Consider the following 12,685-nt stretch of genomic DNA (forward strand, 5'->3'; position numbering starts at 1 on the left):
CCATCCCTAAGGTGCCCAGTAGACTGGGGTCCTGGGGCAAAATCACATCTTTCAAAGACATTCTATCATTTTAATTGTTAAACAATTCAAGTAAGCTTTATCCCAATTTTTCCAAATCCATGAGCTGCCACTAAGAGTCTCTTTTCTCACCACCTACATTTTGCTACTACTAGGCTTTACAACCCATTCCACTTATGTAGTTAATATTCACAGTAAGAAAAATTGAATCCAAGTGTCAAGTTTATTACCTCATATTTTCTCTTCCAATTATATTCTCTCTGGGACATTCGAAGACCAGTGCTGACTGAGCCAATCCAAATACATGCATCAGACAGAAAAATGAAATTAGGAATTTAAGAGTAAAGGTAGCAGAAGAATATTTTGAAATATCAATTTGCTTTCACCTAGTAGGTCTCCCCTTTCCCTTCTCCCCTTTCAAATGGGCCCTTTAATTTCTTCCCTCAAGGAGGCTTGTTATTAGGCTCCCAAGAATCCCACTCAAGGGTTGACAAATTCAAATGAGAACAGGCAGGTCACACAGACAAGGAAGTGGGCCATATCTAAGACAAGAGGGTGGGGTGTGGTCTGTGGCAAACTGCACAGCATGTGCTTCCCCTTTACTCAGCTCTAAGTGTTACCACATATAGGAATGGGGACCGAGTGCATGCTTTCTGAGTTTTTCGAGAAGAGCTCAAAATCTGGATTTTTTTTTAATGTGAAATTTTTAGATTTTCCTACTTTGCAACTTACTCTAAATTTTTAAAACAAAACATGTATGTGGACCAAATCTAGGACAATGGTTGAATCCAGTCCATGAGCCTAGCATTTGTGACTTTTGTCCCAAATTCACTGGAGAATACAGAGTGATATACCACCATCCATCTAAAAATCACCGATTGCAGAGAGCCTGAAGAAAGAGAGAGGCCTAGAGGCACAGGAACAGTGGAGACCTGTGCCCTGCTTCCTGGAACTGCTAAGATCTTTGACTTGGTAGCCCTTAGGATGCCCCAAAGGGGCTGGCACTAGGCCCTGAGTTCAGGCCCTCCCATGGACTCCTGTGCCCTAAGAGTACTCTGGAAGCTGCAGAGTGGCGGACTGAAGACTCTGAGGGCTGAAGTAAGGATTATTTCAGTGTTCACCAGCTTAAACAGGAGACCTGGAGCAGAGGGGACTCCCCCAAAATCAGGTGCTGCACATGACCTCTATATAGAGCCTAGAAAGTAAGCCACAAGAATGTCTGAGGTTGAATTTGCTTCTAGGGTAGAAATGGAATTACTTATTGAATGTCTTTCTCTTCTTCTCACTTGTTTGGCTTGCTTGCCATCTAGCACTTAGCATGGAGCCCAGCACACAGTGGGGCTGCATTTTAAAAGAATTGTGCAAATGAGAAATGAGATATAAAATAATAATGTCACTTTCTGTACACAGTTGGAACCCTCCCCCGCCCCAAAATTAACAATTCATGGAGAATTGATTGCTTGACCTCTAAGCTGACAAATCCTGTGAATTGGAAAGCCTGGATGGTACCAATTAGAGAAGCACATTAAGGATGACTATTTTCAAGCTGGGGCAGTTGGGGAAATGGCAACCCTGGGCTTGGTAGACCAAGAGTCCTGAGCTTTAATTGAAAGATGGGAATGCATTTTCTCTAGAGCAAAGCTTTCCTGCCTCATCTTCTCAGTATACTGCTTAGCACCATGATACATGCAGTTGGGCACATTTAGTGACTATAATTACTTAGTAACAATCAAAGTGCACCTCAGGCAAGACAGTTGAGTTGTGGCTGCAACTGTGGTTTAGAATATTCAAAGAGCATGGGTCAGGTTCCATATTCCCTTCAGTTGTTGGGAGCACACCAGCTCTCCACACCTGGACCCACTGTAAGAGTCTATGCCCTCCCCGTTGTCACTCTGGCCCCAACAGCACTCTGTGACCTCAGCCTCCCAGGACTGGAAGAGGGTACAACATGGGAGCTGCTCTCTGCCAACACGGATGTGAAGGGAGGGACCAGAGAGAGAGAGGAGCCAGCTGGATTTCAGTGTCTGGAAGACTATGGTAGATGACCTCCCAGAAGTAATATGGCAACCAGGGTGGGCCCAAGGATGGGGACTGATGATAAACTCATACAATACCCTTGAGTCATTTTTTTAGAATTAAATGAATTTTGCATGCTTTCCCTATCACTAATGGGCTGCCCTTACCCATGACTTTGGGGTCATCAGTATTTTTGGCAGGATCAGATGGTTGGACAACCAGCAGCTTGCTTAGATCTGAAGTTCCCTGAATCTAAAGGGAAAAAAGTCAAAACTATTCAGAAGAGTATCCTTTGGTGTCTAAGCTGCCTGCTTCCTAACCTTTTCAAACAATATAAGAAATAAGCCGAAATCCAGAACTGGGCTTCCAGCCTAAGCTTTCTATCTTTTTAATTTCAAATCCCCTTTCATGTTGTTTCATGTAGTTTTGGACCAAAAAATTATCTTTTACATCTTTAGACTTTCTACACCTTCCTTATAATCAGAACGGACATTCGGAGTTTGGAAAACAGGGAATTCCCCAACATCCATAGAGATACTTGTAACCCTACACTGATGTGTAAGGGCTCTGGGCCCAGACTTCCCAGGCAGCAGGACTGTTCTTTCCTTAGAACATTCACCCTGTGTGCCCATCAAAATCTCTCCTCCCAGAAGGCAAGTAGCATACACGTAACAATTATCACTCTCATTTCTAGACACCAGATACCATCTCCCTCCCTCGATCCTCACAAGAACCTTACCAGTTGGCTGCTGCTGCTGGCCTCATCTTACTAATGGGAAACTGAGGGTCAGAAAGCAGCTCATCTCTGCTCACACACCAGTGGGCACAGGGGTCAGGCTTTCAACCCAAGTGTGCCTGACTCTAAACCTTGGTGTCTTAAACTAAACTATGAGCACTGCTCCTGCTGCTCCCTGCCTCGCCCTCACCCCTTCCTTCAAAGCTAAAGAGATTTTCATTTTCTATTAGAAAAGCATTTAGATTATCATCACCCTCTGAATTACTGAGAGGTACAAAGATAAGAATGCTACAAAAGGGACAAATGCACTTTTTAGGAAGTTTACCCACTTTCCCAGGACATAAATTTTCACTTAACAACTTTTCCTTTAATTGATAAAGAGGCAGCAAGCATCTCTCCCAAAGAGGAGAAATATACTAGCAGATGAGAAAGATGCCCCCTCTTCTCACTCCCTCTGAGGAGAAAGCAAATTCTGGGTCCTCCTACTCCACCTTCCTGTCACCCCATCCTGTTATACCCTAGGTGTTCACAGTCTCCTATTCCTTACAGAGGCAATGGAATGGTGAGGCCAGGGCTCACTCTCAAGAGATGCTCACAGCCCCTAACATGGCAACAACGTGATGTGGCCCCTCCTCAACTCCCTTCTTACTAATCAGTACAGACCCTTCAGAACCACACTGGTGTACAGTGTCACTGCCTCCGTGTAAGGTAGGGAAAATATACCTCTGTCCCTCCGGAGGGACAGCCCCACTCCAGGGCAAATGGCTTGGCATGCAGAGAGCTTGGGGATTCCAGCCCCCTGTGCCCCCTGGCCACATTCTTGGGTAGGGCACAAACTGCATAACAGTAGAGAAGCCCTGGGCAGGTTTTGACTGTTTTGTTAAGGTGAGAACTGCAGGGTCTTTCCATGTTATATTTCTTTTTAAAGTGGTAGGTTGAGTTTGAAAGTCATTTATGGGGCACCATGGAAAGCAAGCAACTCTTTAGAAATAACTGTCCTTACCTGCTCACAGGTTTTAGGCAAAATGCAAGGTGCAAGATATGGTACCTCTGTCTTAGTATCAATTACACTGCCGTACACAATAATGACGAATTTCATGGTCACATTATCAATAGTCATTTCATTATAGCTTGATAAAGTCTCCACGTATGCCAGATTGAACGTCACACACTTCTGAAACTCTAAGTCCTACAATAGAATTACATTTTTTTCTATAAATCATGCTAAATGACACATGAAATCAAGAAGAAAGCAAATTCACTGATTGAGCTGAGTCCTTTGAGCATGTCAAAAGGCATTTAGACCCGAGGACCAACAGAATTTATCTAGAGTTCAGAATGACCTCAGACAAGATTATGAACTCAGGGTCTTTCTGTTGTTACTATTAGTAGTCCTGATTATGGCTGTCCAGCCTTACATACAGGCTTGCATGAGCTCTCAATCCATCTCAGTAGGGTGGCCAGTTATGCCTTGTGGATTCAGTTTTATCCAGCAGTAAGCAAATACCCTACTGGGCAAGTGAACAAACAATAGCAAAAGCCAAAACAAAATAAAGCAATACACTGAGTCTGAATCATACATCAAAGTTCAAAATAATAGTCTTTAGAGCTGGAAGGGAGCTACTATATATGGATTGAATTGTGTCCCCCCAAAATTCATACATTGAAGTTCTGAGCCCTGGTACATTAGAATGTGACCTTATTTTGAAATAGGGTCATTACCACTATAATTGTTTAAGTTAAGATGAGGTCATACTGGAGTAGGGTGGGCAAATAATCCAATACGACTGGTGTCCTAATGAAAAGGGGATCAGGTGCCTGGGTAGCTCAGTTGACATGTCTGACTCTGGTTTCAGCTCAGGTCATGATCTCAGAGTCAGGAGATTGAACCCTGTGTGAGGCACCATGCTCAGTGGGGAGTCTGCTTCTCCCTCTCACTGTGCCCCCCTCCAGCTCATGCTTGAGTGTTCTCTCTCTAAAACAAACAAACAAATAAATAGAAAGGAGAAATTTGGGGGCATGTGGCTGGCTCAGTTGGTAGAGCACATGACTCTTAATCACAGAGTCATGAGTTCAAGCCCCACGCTGGGCATAGTCAAAGTGTTAAATAAAGATTCTCTGGGGGAGTAAAATCAGGGTAAAAGGCTATTACATCTTCTAATGTTTTGGATCTGTATTTTCTGTAATACAGATCTAGAATTTCTATAGATAATGAATATGCATTGCCTGAGAATTTTTTTTTTTAAAAATGAAAGGAGACGCACCTGGCTGGTTCAGTCTGTTAAGTATCTACCTTCAGCTCAGGTCATGAGGGTCCTGGGATTGAGCCCCAGCATCTGGCTCCCTGCTCAGAGGGGAACCTGCTTCTCCTTCTCCCTCTGTCCCTCCCCCCATTCATGCACATGCTCTCATATTCCATGGTCTGGATATGCCACAGTTTATTTATCCATTTATCTACTAGAGCACATCTTGGTTGGTTGTTTCCAAGTTTTTTGCAATTATGAATAAAATTGATAAAATATCTGTGTTCAGATTTCTGTATGAATATACATTCATTTGGATAAATTAATCTTTGGATACTGTTTACTGGATCATATGGCAAGGGTATGTTCAGTTTTGTAAGAAGTCTCCAAACTGTCTTCTGAAGTGGCTGTACCATTTTGCATTCCTACCAACAATAAATGAGAGTTCCTGCTGCTCCATATCCTCACCAGTATTTGAGGTTGTCAGTATTCCAAATGTTGGCTATGCTAATAGGTGGTAATGGAATCACATTGTTACATTTTTCTGAGAACATAGGATTGTAAAAAAAGTTTACTTGCCATCTATATATCTTCTTTGGTGAGATGTCTCTAAAGATCTTTAGCCCGTTTTTTTTAGTTTAAATGCATTATATTTTTAGACAACCTAAATGAAATGTTTTTTTCTTAAAAACAATGCCTCCGCTTTAAATAAATCAAGGTCAAAATAAATGAAGAGCTCAAGATGACATCAGTCCCATTTGTCTAAGTCCTGGCATTGTGTAGATGAAGAGCTGCAGCCAGTTATGACAACAGGTGATATATCCAAAGTAATAGCCAAATTTGTTAACATTTTTCTATTTCTGAATCTTAAATAAAATCATATGGGGTCATCCTCACAGTGGTCCAGCAGAGCAACCATGCCATCTGGAGTCATGTTTACACCAATAAAGAACTGATCATTTTTTAAACTAGCAAGGATGTGCTTGATTTGTTCTGCAGCCCCTGTCATAAAAGGATTTACTCTTTCTGGCCTCTGTTCCTCAAGTTTGCCTTTGACTGATTTCATATAATCTTTAATGTACTTGTAGGCTTCTTTTGTGAAGCTGGTTTCCTGCAAGTGATGGTTCAGGACGTATCAACACCAGTGATGACCGTGTTTTCAGTACCTTTGCCCACCGGGCCTTCGGCAGAAGCATTTCCACCAATGAGTAAGTCATCAGTGTTACCCTGTGTCCCACTGACCATCTTTCCCCTCTGCCTCCAGGTACAACCCTTCCGTGATCAGCCAGATCTGCAGATGTTGGAAAACATCTCATCATGGCTGATGAGGTCCCAGTAGATGAGCATGAGGACGGCTGGAAAGAGACACTGGCAGCACTAGCTTAACAGGAACCAGGAGCTCTAAGCAAGTTTGGCCAGAGGGGCCCTAGGGTGGGGGGTGGGAGGGGACGGGAGTTGGGCTAAAACTGGCCCATTTTTTTAAAAGATTTTATTTATTCATGACAGACAGAGAGAGAGAGAGAGGCAGAGACACAGGCAGAGGGAGAGGCAGGCTCCATGCAGGGAGCCCAACGTGGGACTCAATCCCAGGTCGTCAGGATCACGCCGTGGGCTGGCTGAAGGCGGCGCTAAACCGCTGAGCCACCTGGGCTGCCCAAGGCCTATTTTTTAATTGGATTATTTTCCTATTGTTGAGCTTTATGAGTTCTTTGTATATTTTGGATGATAGTCCTTTATCAGATGTGTCTTTTGCAACTATATTCTCCCACTCTGTGACTTGTCTTCTCATTCTCTTGAGACATGCTAATTTTTTAGCCCAACATTCATATCCAGTCTCTCACTGCAATGAACATTGTTGAATTCCAGGTCTGTCACTTCCCTAAGTTCCTAACTTATAATAGGGGGGCTCAAATAATTCTTAAATAGGATATAAATATGGATTGTAAATTATGCCAATCCAAGAACAGACTTGAGTTACTACTTGTTGGAGAAAAAGTTCACAAAAGGGTCTTAGTCACCCCAGTAAAGAGTTTGAAAAGGCAAGAGATTTATATTAACATAGGTAGATTATAATAAACACCACCCCAATCAGTCCTCACTCAGATCGTGGGAAAAGCCAACAAATAGCCAGCCCAAAGAGGAAACTCAATTAGCATCTCCCTGGGCCTGAGCAGATTGGCTCATAATGCTTGGGATTTTGAGCTTGAAAGCAGAAGTCATTATCTTTCTGTGTATTAGTGAAAAGGGATCATTATTTCCTTCAGACACCTGCTATTCCTCTTGTATCCCTAATGACAGAGTTTAAAGCAGTGGTTTTCATCATTGGATACCCTTTAGAAAGACCCAGGGGGCTTCTTTTAAAAATGCCAAAACCCAGACACACAGGCAAAAAACAATGAATAAACAACAAACTTTATTACCTCATTCCAATTAATGCTTACTTAGTTCCTGGGAATCTACCTTTAGTATTTGCTGAATCTATAACTTTTTTTTTCTTTTTTTTTTAAAGATTTTATTTATTTATTTATTTATTTTTTAAGATTTTATTTATTTATTCATGATACACATGGGGGGCGGGCAGAGACACAGGCAGAGGGAGAAGCAGGCTCCATGCCAGAAGCCCAACGTGGACTCGATCCCGGGACCCCAGGATCATGCCCTGGGCCAAAGGTAGGCACTAAACCACTGAGCTACCCAGGGATCCCCCTATAACTTTTTTTAAAGGTATGACTGCAGGTACCCTGGGAAATTAGCTGTGACCAATGGATTGACAATTTGCAGGAAGTCAGGACAAGAGTGGCTAAAATTCTAGAATCTCATTTTATTTTTTTTTAAGTTTTATTTATTTAAGTAATCTTTACGCTCAATATGGGGCTTGAATCCATGACCTGAAGATCAAGAGTCACACACTCTTCCAACTGAGCAAGCCAGACACCCATAGAATCTCATTTTAGAAGATCACAGTCTTAATTTCTCTGTCCCAAAAATATGAAATGCATTTTATAAAAAGTAAATAAAAGTTCATTCATATTTTAATTGTTTAACTTACCTCATCAATGAGACTTGATTCAAAATACTGATAGGCAACACTGAGTGCAAACTTTAGCCATATTTTGTATTCCAAAGATGGCCAAAAGACATCAAAACCTTCATACAAATCCTCCAGGGAGATAAAGCAGGCCTAAAACCACAAGGTATCAAACAGCAAACTTGATTGAGAACTAAATTATAAGGCCATCTGAAGACAAGGTGCCTATAAGATTTAATCTTCATCTAACCCCTTAGAAGAGTTATCGACTCTCGTACAATTCTGGTACTCAGCCATTTAAAAGCATTGCACTATAGAGAAACTGTTTTAACAAAATCTATAGTTCGATGAAAGCATATACCTAATAGCTGGGAAAATTTATGCCAGTCCATAGCTATGATAAAAGATATGGTTTATGAGCCTAAGATTCACAAACTAAGCCACATAAACTTATCTATTTTTATTGCCACAGTCACTGAAGGGGGCTCCAAAGAGGAATTCAGCTGCCTCCATTTTGACCTTAAACTTTCTAGTTGTTTTTTTCTTTCCAGCTTGTTTCTTGGCCCAGGCCTCTGTGGGCAAAGCATCCCTAGATGGGAAGGAAACTATCTCTGCAAGCAGTAAGGACTGCCCTAAGCCAGCAAGGCCCTGTCAGCGATCAATTTGACCTTCACTGACCACCTGCATGTATCCACCCATGCATTTTGCCCCACACTTTCCTTCTATAAACTTGGAAGTATTTTCAGCATGTTGAAGAGTCTTTGAGCTTCTAGTCGGCTGTCTTCTTCCCCAGGTGAACCTCACTGAAATTAATTCCTTTCTTGTTTCACCACCACTCATGTCTCTGCCATTGGCTTTTGTCAGCCGTGAGTAGGGCTAAATCTGGTCTGTCAGGGAGCCCTGAGGACAGGTACTCTTGCACTCCTGCATGCTGGCCACAGGCTGACTCACTGTATTTGTTTCCAGAAGCCAATTGCTTACCTAAATAAGGAAGACTGCTCTTTCAGAATTCAAATTACATGAACTTCAATTGATTTCAGCTCAGCTTTGTGACTAAATTATGCCTCCTGTCCTCTTCCAGAAATGAAATGGTATAAAACTGACAAAGCAACATTGCTTTCTGTCCCACACACCCCTAAGACTCTGGACCCTGCTCTATTGCATGTAACAGTCCCAAAAGCTAGAGAATTCCTTGTAAGCAGGAACTCTGGTTCATTTCTGTTTGAATCCCCAGTATCTAGTGGAATATCAGGCTGCTTATTTGTTGAATAGATAACTTCTAACTTAGCCAGTGAAAAATGGAAGAAAGTGAGTGTAAAAATAAGTATTCTTTAAAAACACTTCTCTTGGGGCACCTGGGTGGCTCAGTCATTTAAGCATCTGCCTTCAGCTCAGGTCATGATCTCAGGGTTCCAGGATCAAGCCTTGCATCAGCCTCTCTGCTCAGCATGGAGTCTGCTTCTGCCTCTCCCTCTGCTCCTCCTCACCACTCATTCTCTCTTTCTCTCTCTCCCTCTCTCTCCACCTTTCTCTGTCTCAAATAAAATATTTAAACATACACACATACATACCTAAAAACACTGCTTTCATAATGGGAATCATTCACTGAGTGCCTGTACATGCCAGGCACCTAACTTAGATATTTTCCTAATCTTCATAACATCAAAAGTTAGATGAGATATTCTCTCTTTTAATAAACAAGGACACTAAAAAAATAAAAATAAAAATAAAAATAAAAAATAAACAAGGACACTAAGACACAAAGAGGTTAAAATAGCTCACTCCAGGTCTTACAGCCAGGATGTGAGACATTAAATCTTTTTTCAATTAGTCTATGCTACTTCACAGTATCTGGGTGGGCAATATCAGAACCCAAAGGAAGAAAAGATGCTGGCATTCCTTATTTACTTCAGGAAGAATTAACTAATAGCCCACAATACAGACAGAACCAGTTTCTTACCTGTAAAATAGTTTCACAGATGGCTGTATATTCAGTTTCACGCTTAAGCAGACAGCTCAGCTCTCCAATTATGTCCCCGCTGGTACAGTATTCTGTAAACATGGATTTGGACCCTCTTTCAGACCTTAGGCTACTGTCTATTCCAAAGGTAGGAGGTGAACTATGCAACTGCAAAGTGAAACCCAAAATTAAAAATCCTTGACCAAACCATAGGAGCTCCCACTGTTTCCTGCATTATTAAAAATGGAAGGAAAAGATTCTTTATGAACACTTTAAGCTGTGAAAAAGGTATTAAGGCTTCCAAAAAAAAAAAAAAATCACAGTTTCACATTTCAATTCTCCAAGGGAAGGATTGTTTCCAATCTTTATCTTTACAGATGACCCCATTTACAACTTCCTTATACCTTCCTTCCATAAAAAATCCTACCAAAAGTACTGATTGCAGTCTGCAACTAATGCAACTACCCACTCCGAGTCTATTAGAAATTCTTATCATACTGGGCTAGTGCCTCAGGTGGATGAAGGCCTTTGATTGCATGGATGCAGAAATCAGATGCCATGAATTAGTATGCCTCCAAACCAAGCCATGGTTTCCATCAACCGTGTCACCCTTTAAAATGTTTCAGAATAATTTCCACAAGGGGCGCTTGGTTGGCTCAGTCCATAGAGCATGTAACTCTTGATTTCCAGGTCCAGTTTGAACCCCATGTTGGCAGTAGAAATTACTTTAAAAAAAAAAAATTTCCATGGGCCATCAACAGAAAAAAGGTCTTTACGGTGAGTCACTTCAGGAAAAGAATGGATAGATGTGAATGTGGGAAATAAGAAAGCTATGAGATTTCAGGAGGAACCCGCAGGAATCAACCAGAAGGATTACAAAATTTTTCAGAAAGTTTAGCTGTAAACATCAAAAAGGAAGGCTATTGTTCAGGACACAGGAAACAGGGAACAAAGGGTCACTGAAGAAGTTGCTATGAAACTGCCCCCTCTGCCAGTGATTACCATTCAGATTTTTAGAGGCATTCATGCTTCCAAAGGGCTTTGACATTCTTCTAATTCTGAATGCAGTTCAAAGGCTCTTTGAGCAAGGAACAATGTCTCTGTCTTTTTATAAACCAAGAAAAGAAGATAACATCTGCAGGCAGATTTTAAAGAAGTGCTTCCAAGATTCCTCTCTTTGTTATTCAATCAAACATTAATCTAGAGACCACTGGGAAGGGACTTTGCAGATGGAATGAAGGTTACTAATCAACAGATTTTAAAGAGATGATTCTGGATTATCCTGGTGGGCCAATGTAATCAATCACAAGGACCCTCCAAAGTAGAAAAGGAAGCAGAATCAGAGAGATGTGGCATCAAGAGAGGGATTGGCTGTACTTCAGCTCTGAGATGAGTACCTGTGTCCAAAGATGGAAGGAGCTTTATGAGCTGGAGATGGGTCGCAGCTGACAGCCTGCAAAGAAGCAGGGCTTCTTTGTTTATGGCCATAAACAACTAGATTCTGCCCACAACCTCAATTAATCTGGAAATGGATTCTGTCCTCAGAGTTTCCAGAAGGGAACACTGCTCTGCTGACCCTTTGATATTGGCCTTGTTAGACTCAAGCATAGAAACCAACTTCGACTTCTGAACAAACAACTATGAGATCATCAGTCTAAGCCACTAAATGTATGCTGAGTTCCTATGGCATCAACTGAACACTAACATAACAACTTCAGCCCAAATATTGTTGGATTTACTCTTGAAGAAGACTTAACTGGTCCAGTCATTGCAGGAAAATTCCCCAAAGGAAAATGTATTTTGCAGTTTTTAAGTGTTCAATTTGATATATCTAACAAACACAAGTAGCAGTGTATTTTTGTTATGATTCTAATGGGAGCATAGTGCAAGGATTCTACTGGAAGCAGCATAGAATAATGGCTAAGGACATGGATACTGAGGCCAACTCAAAGTCCTCCTTGACCTCTTACTGTGTACCCTTGGGAGACAACTGAATTACTTTCTCTGTGCACCAGTTATCCCATGTGAAAAATAAGGTAGTTATAAGAATTAAATGTCATAATATGTTGCCATTTTGACCACCCTTAAAAAAACTACAACTGATCTCTTCATCTGTCAGTTACTTCTAAATATGACATATTTTGCTTACATATTTTGCTCACTGTCCTATCTCCTTCCATGCCTCTACTAAAAAGCAAACTCTAAGAAAGCAGGGATTTTTGTCTGTTTTGTCAATTCTGTGCCTAAAATGAACAGTGCCTGCTTCATTTGCTTCACAAATGAAGCAAACATTTGTTGAATGAATGAATGAGTGAATGAACAGCACCAGGCATTTTGTTGGGCCGGCGGGATCAAGGGGGATTGGGAGGCACCACCAAAATGGCAGCAGGCCCTCCACCTTGTTGCCCCCACCTCAGAACTTTCCCAGCACCAGCAGACTCCCCCCCCACAAGACATGTCATCAGGGGGAGACTGGACCTGTGCAGGAAACCTGAACCATACTTACCCAGACCCCATATAAGGGCATGGGCAGTTATTGCCCCAGGCCGATTTCACCAGTAATATGCCTGATACCTATCACTCTGTCCAGACACACAGCCCCTTACCCCTCCCCCGCTAAAAAGCCACTTGCCCTCCCCTGACCGGGACTTCCCTGCTCTCTCCCTCCCCTGTGGGCCCAAAAC

At 41.9% G+C, this 12,685-nt stretch overlaps 1 protein-coding gene across 12 annotated transcripts in view; it reads right to left on the reverse strand.

The window, feature by feature from the left end:
* The window catches only part of SLC9C2 (solute carrier family 9 member C2 (putative)), a 101,221-nt gene that overhangs the window by 6,065 nt on the left and 82,471 nt on the right, over positions 1 to 12,685 (reverse strand). For 11 of the 12 annotated variants that reach the window (XM_072830646.1, XM_072830656.1, XM_072830655.1 and 8 more), the window contains 5 exons: positions 10,002 to 10,169; positions 8,063 to 8,194; positions 3,774 to 3,959; positions 2,202 to 2,286; positions 249 to 304 (listed from right to left, as the gene is read on the reverse strand). In XM_072830646.1, the coding sequence (XP_072686747.1) occupies positions 249 to 304; positions 2,202 to 2,286; positions 3,774 to 3,959; positions 8,063 to 8,194; positions 10,002 to 10,169 (627 nt within the window). The remainder of the gene's footprint in view (positions 1 to 248; positions 305 to 2,201; positions 2,287 to 3,773; positions 3,960 to 8,062; positions 8,195 to 10,001; positions 10,170 to 12,685) is intronic. The other variant, XM_072830651.1, reaches the window with a different exon arrangement.

The sequence above is a fragment of the Canis lupus genome, chromosome 6, assembly GCF_048164855.1.
Source record: "Canis lupus baileyi chromosome 6, mCanLup2.hap1, whole genome shotgun sequence".
Lineage (NCBI taxonomy): Eukaryota > Metazoa > Chordata > Mammalia > Carnivora > Canidae > Canis > Canis lupus.